General features: G+C 36.3%; 1 protein-coding gene across 1 annotated transcript; it reads right to left on the bottom strand.

Annotated features, from left to right (window-relative positions):
- Window positions 1-356: 356 nt before the first annotated feature.
- Window positions 357-13,870, bottom strand: NTS (neurotensin). The gene is made up of 4 exons (XM_068667627.1): window positions 13,632-13,870; window positions 9,525-9,586; window positions 2,500-2,721; window positions 357-1,294 (listed from the first exon to the last, which is right to left on the bottom strand). Exons 1-4 carry the CDS (start codon window positions 13,690-13,692, stop codon window positions 1,148-1,150), a joined length of 492 nt encoding a protein of 163 aa, XP_068523728.1. The 5' UTR covers window positions 13,693-13,870; the 3' UTR covers window positions 357-1,147.
- Window positions 13,871-14,187: the final 317 nt, after the last annotated feature.

The following is a 14,187-nucleotide window of genomic DNA, read 5'->3' as shown; positions in this document are numbered from 1 at the left end:
CCAGACTGGAATCCAGGAGCACTGAGATCCCACATCTGATGTAGGGATTAGACACATGGAGCTCAGTAGTGTGTGAGTTTCAGGTGGTACTTGAGAATTTACCACTTGAAAATACTTTTTTTTTTTTTTCCATGATGGGAGCTTCCCATTGGCATTCCAAGACTATCTTCAGCTCCCCAAACTACCTGTTGTTATTGCAGATTTGTAGAGGGAGGGAGCTTTGTAGAGGGAAATAGCTTTCAATAGTAAATGTAAGAAGTTCTAATTTTAATTCCTCTTTTAAATATTTTTTCCCAAATTTCTCATATAACTGGATTAGTATAGTGAATTTTCCAGCAATACCACAGGAGCATGAATCATCTTTTATTTTTTTGTTTTTATTTTTTTCCTAAGCACTCATAAATTAGGTAAACACCATAAATTATTTTACTGATTTAATAAACTTTTTTCCTTATTTAATCAACATTACATGAGATTCTGAAGCATACCTGGCTTTGTTCTCATTAGCATACTTTGTTAAAGTCTCATTAATGCATTTTCTTAAATTATGGCAAGTCAGGAATCAAGAACTTAAATTCACTTACAAGCAGGCTGTTTTAAATATGAATTTTGAAATTGCCATTTAATATTTGACCATATTTCCTTACTTAGACCTAATCTCTAATAATTTAAATTGGCCAATCTGTAAAATATTGCAGCAGTTCTGAATATTGTATTATATAAAAACTTGAAAGCATATATATGTTTGAGGTGTTCCAAGAACAAGTTTCCATAACACAAAATTGTTGAGATTCTCAGTCAGGTGTATGGACAATATCAATTTCCTTCATGTATGTCAGTGTGCAAAAATAGGAAAAACACTGTATTGTTGGAAATATGTTGAAATTTCAGTAGTGTGCAATACATCATGCTTAGAAACTAGATTTATTTGCAAATGTATTGATCCAATTAATTTCAAGTAGGAAAAAATCACAATCAAGAAATAGCCATTGGAACCAACAACAACAAAAAAAAAGACACAGTTATGTTGTCATCTTGATGATTTTTCATAGTATATTTTCACACAAGTATAATTTTAGATCTAAATAAGATAACCATAACACACAGTTACCTATAAACTAAATACACATTGTTTTCCTCTGCTGCATCAGTAATATGAACTTCTCTTGAGTATGTATGGTCTTCTAGCTTTGTTCACATGTAGTTGCCTCTTCAGAATATAGGGATTTTTTCTTTTCATTATTTCCTTTTCTTGGCTTGAGTTCTCTAGATCATAAGCATCTTGTTGAAGTAACTGTAGGATGTCAGAAAACACAGAATGGTATCAGTGGTTTTTGGTAATGAAAATTATCAATTCCTTGAGAGCATTATAAGCCCCAAACTCAGATCTAACCTAGTATCAGGCTACTGATTTGGTGAATCCTATGGAAGTGATATTTAAATTCTGCTGAAACTAAGAAATACCCTTTTTTAATTTCACATTAGTGATTAGGAGTTGTGCTTCCCAACCACCACAAAAAGTGATGCAATTGTTATTGCAGGAGCTGTGATTAAGTTACAGGCTATTGCATGTGGTCAATGCTATGGTAGCTCTTTTTCAGCAAACAATGGAGTCCTCAGAAAACTGGTTCTCAGAGACTGCAGACTTTTGTATTGGCCATCCTAGCTGATATGAAACATTGAGAATAAGCAAATATAGAGGTGTGATTCAGCAAGCAAAAGGACTCAGTCACACTGCCCATGTATCTGTAACATCTGAAGAAACTTGGTTTTGCTGAAAAGTGGGTAGTGATACTACAAAAAATAACTTTTAATGCAATATGTATCAGTGTTAAGTGTTCTTCATGTGACCATTGCACTAAGGTACATATGACAGGTGGACTAAAAACAATCACTATTTAGGATTAGCAATCTTTAGGTGTGTGAGAACAGGAAAGCAGGATTCCCTTGATTCTGGTTTCCTAGCAATGGTAAGTCCAGAGTACCTGGTAAAATTACATGTATACATAGGAATGTGTCCATGTATTTTGAATCCAGTTTGTCTCAGGGCCTTGAAGGGTTTAACAGAAACTCTGCCTACATTTAGTTATGCCTGAATAACTATACAGTTATTTCATGTGTGTTAAGCAGATTTTAATTTTGTGCTCTGGTTCACTGCCACTTGTTTGGTTGGTTCCCTGGAATGGCTATGAAGACTGGAGAAATTATGTAGTTAAGAATACTTCACATATGTGCATGCATCTTTATCCAAAACAGGCATCCAGCTCTTGAAAAACTGTATTAATTCACAACCCTTTCACTAACAGGCATATTAGAGGTATTAGGTATTACAGAATATCATAAAGGTAGGGAAAGTTTAGACAATATAACAGGAGTGATTTAAGCCAAGAACACACAAGGCTTGAAATGCATAGGGTATGGATTTTAAAAGATCACTGTGAAGACAAAGGGACCACAAAAGCGTAATAGGCATTGAAACTTGCATTTGTGACATTTTACCTCCCAATGCTGAAAGGCTCTGCTGTGGCAAACTTTCTGGAGTTGATATACTGTCAGCATTGCTTCCAAGCTGAAGCCATCCAGACCAGCAGGGAACTGTCTTCCTGAAATGAGATCTTCATCTGCCTCTACTATTTCCCCCACTTGGTTGTTCATGTTGTTGACAAGATTGCAGACATTTAACAGGGTCATTTTCCAGTAAGGAAGTTTTGCTCTGTTAATCTGAAAATACAAATACCCTCTACTTAATGTAACCAAATATACAATTTTTGGTTTGTTTTGAGTAATGTGTGACATTCAAGCATTTTGGTAGGAACAAGTTTGTTTGTTTGAAGTCCTTTTCATCTGCCCAACTTTAATACAATAATTAGAGAGTGCAGAAGTTAGGACAACTCCTTTATTAAAAACACAAAGTCTGTTTCCCCACTGCCTTACCCTCAAGGTAGATATATGTGATGTTAAAGTAAACTGCTACCAAACCAGAATGGTAGCATTTCATAGTCATTATACACAGGTGCAAACAAAAACAGGAATATAAATTAATATAATATAAATTCATAGGTGTAAGTCAGGACAATGAGTCAGGACTGCTGGATAAATTCCCAGTGCCAGATTCCAAGCCGAATGCTTGTGGTTAACTAGAAACTCCTCCCCAGTTCAGAACGAATACCAGTCATTTCAAAATTCCCCAAGAAAAGGACGGAGCCCCTGCTTCAAGGCAAGCTGTCTAATGAGGCTGGATCTGATGTTATGGAATTTGTAAGCCCCAGGATTTTTGGATACACGAGAGTTAGGATGAACATGAGAGATGTGTATAGAAGGTCTAGGAACTTTGTTAAAGGTGGAGCAAAGATGAAATAGAGTTGTGCAAACAAAGTATTCCTGATTTTGTGGCTGGACTGAAAAACTGAGACCAACTGTTTTTGGGTGGTCCATAATGAACCATTTCAGAGTTGTTACAGAAAGACAAAAATAAACAGAAATTTCACGATGGTTTGTGACAATTTTTGCTTAAGCCAATACTTTACATTATTTAGGAGCTATTTATCTTTTAAAACCTTTAAAAACATATAAGAAAAAACATTTTTACTTTCTATTAATATTTTTTTCAAACTGTGGTAGTAGTTTTCTTTAGCTTTGATTATCAATGGAAAAAAAAATAGAGTGAAAAAAGTAATGCCTACCTCACTCACTGCTGTTTTCTTTGCCACTTTCTTTCTCACACTATTAATTATTTCTTCCAAATTGTATTTCTCCTGTTGATGGGTATTAGTTTACTACTTACTGAGACTAGTTTCCTTCAACTGGAACTGGTGACATAGCAATCTCCAATCAAAAGCCAAAGAGTAAATTTCTGTTTATTACTGGCAAGGGTTTCCTTGCGGAGTACATTAGAATTACACTGTACTAATGAACTAAAATGTAGTTTCTTTTCCTGGATGTACCAAATTAAATATGGTTATTGCATTAATACAGACATTGCTTTTTACTAACCAACAGCATTAACTGAGAGTGTGAATGCAGTTCTCACCTAGTTGAACATTTGGTAATCACACAACCTGTTGTTTCTTCAAATCAATTTCCTAACGAAGAGGTATTATATGTAAGATTTGTGCACATTTGCTACTATTTTTTGAGAGAAAAGAAAAATACAGAGAAGTGAGCAAGAAACAAGAAAGGCTCTCATCACTAGTATCATTAGTTGAAAGAAATACCCTTTTGTCTTTAATCATTACTTCAGTATATATCTGATATACACATGCATTTCAGAATGACAGTAATTTAGTCCTTTGATACAACTGCTGTGTTCTTAGCTTCCTGACATGGCTCAGAAAACAAGCAGTATTTTGTTCTGAGGATAAGAAGAAAACAAATCCCAAATTTTATTCAGAAGGTTCTGCATTGTTTCAGCTCATCTGCTGTCCCATTCAGGTGCTCCATTCCAGAAATTTGTCTGTTTAATTACTTGAAAAGATGTGGCAGGTTCAAAACAAACTTAACCTCTTTACAGAATGCCTAATTTAATTAACAATAGTTAAATTAGCAAAAAGAGCAAGTGTGCACTGCAATTTCAAAATCTTTGGTCTGTTTTAAAATATTAGTGAAATGCAAAACCACGGAGCTTTTCATACTAAACGAGGTGACTTTTCCAATACAATTCTTTCTCTTGGGTATATGAAAGAAATATGAACTAGTTAAATTGCAATGAAGAATTAAATCTAGGGACAGTGCTATGTGAACAAGTGAGAATTTTAAGTTGAAACCAAGTTCAATGGATGGGACTGAAAAAGAAAAGAAATGAGGAAATGCGTTATGCCTTCTTGAATAATTTTTAATAACTTTTGATCACAAGATTCTATTTTATGTTACCTTGATGCATGTCTTTGTTTAAAGGAATGCTTCTCTCTATTAGTAAAATACTTAAACTGCAGCCTCCATTAGATGCAATTGGTCTTAGCTGCTACTTATGAGGTTAGTGGAAAATAGTCTTGCAGTGCTGTCTGCAACCATACTTTATTGGTCAAGAGTCTAATTCTCAATAATACCATGCATATATCTCTTCAAAGTATTTTTTTACTTGAGTACACATGCTTCTGACTTACGCTCCTGCAGACTCACACAATAAAGCATTAAGAACATTTTTATTTTTTTTAACTGAACATGGAGCTCTCTAGGTCATGTCCACTCACTGAACAAAGCAGCCATGTTACTTTTCTAATACACTCCACTATTACAGCAAGCATTAACAACCACACAGCTTTGTTTTATAGGTTATGGAAAATCTCTGAGGTGGGTATACTGGAGGAAAAGAAAAAAAAAAAGGCAAAAATAGTTTTAGATGACTGTAACACAGATGTTCAGGTACACTTCCAGTGTGTGATATATTTTCCACACAGGTCTAAGCAATAGCAACTATAGTTGCTCAAGATATGTTTTGCTATAACACCTCCACGAGAGATCAAAGAACTCGTATCTGTCAAGAAGGAACACATTTTTTGGAAGATTAACTTGAAAAAAATAATCTGGGAGGGATCTGAGAGGCTGCTGGATGAATCAGTATTTAAAAATTATTAATGCTAAAGAATTCATGAAGTGAATATTATATAGACATTTCCATTGTTGAACACGCATCTGAAATATGACTCTGATATATGAGAGTCATATCTCCCACACCTTTTTACATCTTGAGAAGTTGAAAGTGAAGTTAAAATTGATTAAGAAACTGAAATGAGCTTGAGAATATTTTCTTCTTGACAACGGTCTTTTCCTATGAAAAACTACAGAGAATCCCAAGTTATAATACATCTGATATATTTTTCTTTCTGTTTCTGGTTGAATGACAACCCAATACAATTTATTTAATACAACTTATTGTTGCTGTTTTGTAATTAATACCTCCTAAGTGTTAAATAATAATAAAAAAGTTCATTTCTGTTTGTTGTTTGTTTTAATATTCTTTTCTTTATCTAGTGAAAGGAGGTGAAAAACAGATTCATAACCAAATAAACCTCAAGACACCAAAAATATAGGTAAAAACTTGGACTTCACTTACAGAATTCCTGAAGTATTATAAGGCTGAGAACAGAAGGCTTTTTGTGGTGCTTTTTCATAGAATCATAGGATCATAGACTAGTTTGGATTGGAAGGAACCTTAAACAGCATCTAGTTCCAACCCCTGTTATGGGGTTGGAACCCCCTGGCTTCCATTAGACCAGGTTGCCCAATCTGGCCTTGAACATTTCCAGGGACAAGGCATTCACAGCTTTTTCAGGTAACCTGTTCCAATGCCTCGCCACACTCTGAGTAAAGAATTTCTTCCTTATCTAATCTAAGCCTACCTTCTTTTAGTTTAAAAACATTACCCCTTGTCCTATCACTACACTCCATGACAGAGTCCCTCTCCCGCTTTCCCACTTTTCCCTTTGGGTACTGAAAGGCTGCTATAAAAAAGAAAACTCTTTTCCAGGGAGACCTCATAGCAGCCTTTTTTTTCTGGTATACTTCCTTGTTGTTAGTTTTGTTTCATGAAATCCTCTACATAGAGTAAAGCAGGGATTTTCCTTGTTTTCATCAATGTTAACAGGAGTGTGCAGGTATCTCTCAGCATGCTGCTGAAGTCATGCAAAAGTATCAGTAGTACAAACTGTATTGGCTCAACAGGTCTGCATTGTCTACATGTCTACAGGTGCTTCAGGGGTTCCTCTTCAGAATAGTAGTTGAATTTTGTTCAGTATGTATCAATAGAAATTATAATAAAAATGTTCTCTTTCTTTAAGTAGATAATTAATTGAGTTCCGTTACAGCCAAAGTTCTTCCATGATATACGCCGATGCCTTTAAATGTAATGATTTGTAAGCAGAGTCATGAAGTCAACAACTCCTAGGCAGCTGTAGCCTCATCTGCCTCTGACAAAGGTTAAACTTTCTGGCATATACTGTCAGAAAAGGCATCCAAGAAATGTAAGCAGCTCAGAGGGTCCAAGATTTCAAAAAATTAACGTAAGTGGGGATCACAACATTATATTCTAATTATAAGTTATTCAAAAAAAAGCTTTTCTTCCTTTCTTTTTATTGAAATGATATCATCTCAATCTTGTTTGAGTTAAGGACATTCTTCAAGTAAATGCTGGTTTCATCTGAACGTTTAAGGAGGAGGAATGGAGCTATCTTTTTGATACAATACGCAGTCAGCAGGTAATTTCATACCTGTAACACCGCAGGTTGTGTAGTGTTACTAAATCTTGCAAAGGGCTCTTTGGATTTTATCTTAGAAAAGAGATACACATGTATAAAGCATTTTAGGGACTTGTTTGATCCCTTTATCTTCTTTGAGGTGTAACAGCAGAGAAAGACAAACCGTATTAAATTTTGAAGACAGTTCAAAATAAGCATGTATGTATTTCCTTTAAAAAAAAATATTGTAGAGGTATTTAGCATATGGATGAATGGACAAAAAGGCCAGCAGGCACTGGACAACAGTCTGCAGAATCAAAACCATGTGGTAAAAAGCTTATTTCCATATTTTCAGATAGACTTAATACCATTAATACCAATACAAGTACCTATTTAGGAAGAACTTTTCTGTGACATACTAGAACTATAAGTACTAATCCACTTTACTGCATTTTTAGATCTGAGTTTTCATAAACACTTCAGGTTTTTTTAATTTATTTATTGTTATTTTCCCCTCCATGTTAGTGGGGAGAACCACTAAGTCTATTTAAGTTGTCTGAATTTCCCTTGTTGTTGCTAACCAAGTCAGTGTCAAAGATGATTAATACAATTCAGTAGTAATTGCCCTGGAACTTGATCTCAAGCAAAAACCAAGTCAGTTATCATATATACCATCATAAAATTTGGCTTTCCTATCAGAACCATACCTCTGTTGTAGACTAAAAACTAGCAGAAACCGATAGGAAAAAAAAAAGTCATTTTACTATTGAACGGAATAGTAGTCTATCTCTTGTAGAAGTTTTATAGACATTTTAGTGGTTCTACAATTCCTTACTTTGATGTCAAAGGACATCATGTTAAATGAATTAAAAGATTATTTAAATGGTATAATCTAGAACTAAAATGGTGTCTCTGCCATACATCTACTGTTTCTGTCTACTTCAGGTGTCACTTGTCTTATATGTTATACATGTATATACCACGAGGAGATCCAATACATGATTTAAAACAACATGCAATAGTGTATAACATACATCTTCATATTATAAAACTGGTGTACTATATTTGGGCATTTTTAGTTACCTGAGATTGTACTGCATGCTGAGAGAGAAGATGGCAGTGAAAGTTAGGATCACAATTCCACTACAACCAGTAACCAAAATACCAACAACTGCAGGGTTTTCTCCCAGGACACATTATGGTTTGGCACACAGAGAAAGAACTATTTTTGTCAGCCTCCTACATTTAAAATTGTCTCTGAAAAATAATCTGCATTAATTCTTTCTTTACCTTAGAGAAGCAAGTGGCAAACAGGTTTATTTGGAATCTACCATGCCAGTAAAGAACGTGGGAACTTAAGAATTGCTAGACCAGATCCGAACAATGTACTTTCTAGCCTCATTTCTCATTCTAGCAAGGACTACTGTGAAAAATCTCACACAACCAAATGCAGTAAATACTGTATTGCAGGCAGGCTTTCTCCTTAACATTCGACTAGTCATTAGCTTATGAATCCTTATTTGAAAATTTTAATGAAAGTCTCATTTTATTTTCCACTGAAATCAAGCTGCACTTGAACTTCATGAGAAACAAGAGTTAAATCACTCAACCTTAAGCCTGTAACACTCATTTCAGAGTTTGTTCTTCAGTATGTTGCTGAAGAAATATTAGACATCCCTATTTTTTAAATCATTTGTGGAAAGTAAGAGTGTTGCAAAAGTGCTTGTCTATCAGCTCGTTCAATACGTATGTGCAACACTTGCTGCTTCACCTATGTCAGCATGAGCTTGGAACATAACTTTTTTCTATTTGTATTAAATAACATGTACATCACTCAGTCTGGCCGCTTGTCAAGGAAATGGCATTTACCAGATTAATAGTTTCATAGTCATCTCCCTGTGTTCTTGTACTAACACTACGATGAAATTCCTAAACTAAGATCAGCATATGCATTAACAGCTTTTGCTTCATGACTGTCTTAATTTTATATGCATATAGAAAAAAGTTCTGCATAAAAAAATCTCACTTACAGATTTGACTAAAGGTTAATTTAGCTTTCAGCATACATAATCTTATTGGAAACACATTTCCTCTTATAAATTTATGTCTCTACATATAACACACTTCTGACAGTTTAATGAAAGTAACAGTGCTAAAACTGAGGAACATTTTTTGTGTCACATCAACACCTTTAAATTTCCTTTGAACTGAGAAAATCTTGCACCAAAGTGATGTCTAGCACTAAACTTTAAGGTCTAGACCACAGGTTATTACTTTGTGTAAAGACTTCTAGGTTTGTAATGAGAATTCATTTGCTCCATAGCCATCAACTAAAAGAGGAAAAATAATTACCTTTGATGTATACATATTGGTCAATAAATCTGCTTCTAATGCTTTCATTTCCTCTTCTGAATCTGGGAATAAATCAGTAACATATGTTTATTATTTCATTATAAATCAGGACATCTGAATTCAGAAAATTGTATTTAGATATTTCAATTAGTTTTGGAAGAAAATAAAAACTGTAATAGAAGTACAGCAAAGTGATCTAAAGGGACTGTGATGAGCCTTTAGGTAATAGTAACATTATTCTGAAATGGATACTCACGACATTTTAAAGCAGGATCAAGCTTATTGAAATGCAAATGAAGGAATTACTAATGAAAGGATTCATTAATCTCAGTTCACTGGTCAACAACCATTCCATTAAACAGAACTGCTGCTATATCCTCATTCAAAATCAGTATGATTTTCATAATCACTATTTGTCACCTCTTCTAACCTTGGAAGATACTGGATATTTATTTTCAAATAATACTTCCCTAAGTAGCAAATAAGAATTTAGATCAATGACAACTGAGCTACTTGACAAAATTCAGCCTCAATTATTTTTGGTTAAATTAAGAGTATTTTTTATTGGTATAAGGGAACTGAGCAAGACAAGCATTTGTGATACAAGCTCTTTTGATAATGCATACTCCAAATGAAAGTATTCTAACCAAAATTATTAGAATTTTCTTTACTAATATAATTGACTTTTAATAGCTCAGTGGAGACTTGATTTGGTCAAGAGAGTAAACACTGCTGTAGAAAAGAGAAAACAGTCAAAAACTTTTCTGCTTTATGCTCTACAGAACCACAAGGAAGAACTATCGCCTTGAAAATAAAGCAGCAATCACAGCTCAATTATGAGATATTTACAGAAATCAAGTGAAACAAATTTCCACATGCCTTTTAGGTTCCACAGAATACCAGCAGTCCTAAGCCAAACAATACAATTACATAGATTTAAAACCAAATTACACAGATATTTATTCCATATTAATATAAACCATGCCTCAGTTTTATTAAAACGATACATGTTATCAGCATGTAATACCCTACCATAGAATCTGTGGATAGATTCTACTTAAGCCTGAATTTCAGGGATCATAACCATTATCTTACTACTGTCTACAAAACATAGGACCATAAGAAACATTTTATGCGTGTGTGTGCTTATCTGTGATAGATTTCTGCTAGCACAGGAAGTCAACTATCACAATGCTCTTAAAAATCAATCTTGATCAGTCTTAGTAACACGATGACCCACCCCCGACCACATTTCTTCTTTGGGAAGTTCTTCCAAACTATCAAAGGTTATTCACATTCTTCTAATTTTAAGCCTAATTTATTTCTATTTATAATTTTATTCACAGCTCACATATATGCTCCTTCACTATACATGCTGCCTCTCTAATTTTTATCCAACTCGTGTGGGTTTTAAGAATGTTCATAACCCTTCCCTACTTAGATCTTCAAGGTATTTTTATACGGTGACCATCAAACAAATGCAGGGTCACTGTGCCTCTACAATGCCCCTACTTTAGTCTTTCAGACATAAGCCATTCCCCTGGAAACACCACAGACACCTCACTGAAAGGCTATGCTCATAGCCATTACACTGTCTCTGATCTACGTAATAGCCACCTGTCCCCTAAGTCATCAGTGACCCTCCTCTGTGCCTGATATGATCTCAACACAGCACAGCACAAACTAGATCAGGGATCCTACTACTTCACTATCGTAATGTTTTCCAGTTGCTAAAGAAGTATCTTTCAGACACATTTTTGGATTTTTCTTGTCTTTCATGGCTGAAAAGCCTTATTATCTTGTAATAAGAGTAAGGTCAGATAGCATGATCAAATCCTATGTGTCCTCACACATTTCCAACAGCCATGGTTCTGTTAAAAGGAGATTGCAATGGAAACTTATTATTTCCTAATCTATTACACTTTGCACAGTAGTACTTCTTCCCATTTTTATTATCCAGGTCATCAAAAACTCCTATGCATTATAACAGTTTTCCTCTGTAGTCATTCTCACGTTCACCTTCGTGTTACTAGCTTAATGCATTCATTCATTCTTTTTGCATTGAAGTTGTTATCAAAACTGTTGAGTAAAACTGGTCAGTAGTACTGCAGCAACTCACTAGCAATTTCTCTCTAGCCTAATACCTTACAGAACAAGTTATTGTCATCGTTACCTAATCTTTTAACAGCTTCACCTGTAGCTGAATGTCTTTCTGCTGGAAGCAAAAGATCACCACAGCTGAATTTCTACTAATGATAGCAGCAGCTCCTGCAAGTGGGTGAACAGTACAGGTGTGACAGCATTATGATTTGTTGTGTGCTGAGTTATATCAGCTGAGAGCAATAAAATAACTTGCATCTGGTCAGCACTTGGGCTTTTAAATGCCATATAGAATAAAAGGGTGTTTCCACACTGTCAAGGGTAGAAGACAGATGCAGAAGTGGAAAGCTGCACTGAATAGATAGGTATCAAACATTTTGATAGAGAAAAGAACTTTAGAGGACATTATTTAAGAGACTGTTGCTAGAGTGAAGAATGAAACAAAGGTTGGAGGAGGAAAAGGGGGTACACCCAGATAATTCAGGAATGAAAGAGACAGATGAGGAGTAAAAGCATAAAAAGAGCAGATGCTCTGAGAGCAAAGAATAAAAAATCTCATTACACGTTATTGTCCAAATCTAAGGAAGATCCACACACTTTGTTGTCTTTTTAATGATTCATTTATTATTGATAGGAAATATAGCTTCTATTCATGTATCTACGTTCTATAGAAATAGTTACGTTCTACAGGAAGATATGCTCCCCTGATGGCAGATATTTTCAAAGCGAAATTAAAACTAAAGATCATTTTCTTTGTGACATGGTTGTCCGTATTAGTAAAAATTGATTTGGTCTTCCATGCAAGCTTCTCTTTGACATTTCTCTTTTAAATTTAATTTCATTTTTTCTAGCAAATGAACCATCATGTTAGTTACATATACGACTTCATTTATTTTTGTATGCACCTCTTATAATTTCCACTGAAATCTTTGGCTTTAGTGGGCTTATGAATTCTATACTGCCTCACTGAAAATACTATTAATGCCTTTACTTAAAAAGCTTTAGATATATGGGGAGAAAGTAATAAATATTAAGTCCTGTCACTAAGATCATCAACTCCCTAAAATACACAAAACAATAATGCTTAAGTTGTGTCAAAATACAGATATTAAGTATGTTACATTTTTCTTCTCTGGGGAAATGCAAATTGGTAACTTGCATCCAAAGAGGGGAATTCTGAGTCTTCCTGAACACTGAAGCTCAAAAATAAAGCCATTTGTAAATTTACTCTTTACATTCTGTGGAGTTACAGATGGCAGTCATTTGCAAGTTAGAGTGGATTTTAAAACCTATTCTGCCCCATATCTGTGGCTGTACACCTGTTTTTTTGTTGTTTTGTTTTTTCACAAAAGCAGGGGACCTAAATGGCACAGCTATGTCATTTTCCAAATGAGAAGGCAGTGCATTTTCATATATGGCCCTTTTTTGTGTGTTTCTAAAGTAACTGGTCATGGAAAAGAAATACACTTACATTTAACTTCCTGTTGTGTGATCAGCATCTTTGTGACCAGCAGTTTTTGTCATCATTTTGGTACAGTAACTAGCTTTTTTTTTTTCTCCAGAATCTTAAAATTGTACTTCAGCTACTAAAAAGTGACTACAATGGATATGTAGTCATGTTGATTTGGACTATGGGAGATATTAATACATGTTGCAGAAAATACAGTATATATGATAGCTTGGTAATACACGGTATTCAGCAAAAATCAAATGAGGCAGCATAATTAAGTGGACAGTCTACACCAGCGTGTGTTTCTCAATGACTACTCTACACTAACAACCACGGCAGTGATGCTGTGGGGCGCAACATCTTACAGGAAGGGAGAAAGTTAGGAGAGTGACAGAAAATACGATGCTGGCCAGACCCTGTTACCGGGGCAGCTCATGGGTACCTGAAGTTCATCTACCTCGTTGCGTCCGATCCCGCTGGAGGGGGCAGGCGCGCCTAGGGGCCGGCTGCTGCCAGGGGCCAGGGAGGCTCCGTGTTCGGGCGCGGCGGGGACTTACCTGAGCAGAGGCTGCAGGAGGCCAAGGCCAGAAGCACCACGCACACCAGCTGGGCTCTCATCCTTGCCGCGCCACTCTCTAGAAAGTAAAGTCCATAAATCCTGGGGAGAGACGGAGAGAGAGACAGACAGACACAGAGAGAGAGCCGCTCCGCGCCCTCGGTAGCGTGCTGGCGTGCGGCCGCAGGCACTAGACAGGGAACCCGGACCCTTCCCCAACTATATAAGCCGCGGGGTGATGTCACGGCGGTGCCGCCATCGCCTCCCTCCTCCTCTTCCTCCTCCTCCTCCTCCTCCCCCTCCTTTCCCCTCTTCCCCCCCGCTCCCGCTGCCCCCTCCCCGCCGCTCCGCGCCCGGCGGCTCTGACGCCAGTGCCCGCCTGACGCACGCGGAGCCCCGCGGGGCGCGCAGCGGGGCGCGCAGCAGCCCCCCCCAAGCACCCCCACGCCCCCAGCGCCGCCCGAGCGGGCTTGTCCCGGCTGCGAGCTGTCCCCTGAGCTCGGAAAGCCCCCAGACACATGCATTATGTATATTCATCGTTAATGAAAAGAAAGTTT

The sequence above is a fragment of the Anas acuta genome, chromosome 1 (assembly GCF_963932015.1).
Source record: "Anas acuta chromosome 1, bAnaAcu1.1, whole genome shotgun sequence".
In the NCBI taxonomy this organism is placed as follows: Eukaryota; Metazoa; Chordata; class Aves; order Anseriformes; family Anatidae; genus Anas; species Anas acuta.
This window is presented reverse-complemented; position numbering and strand designations above follow the sequence as displayed.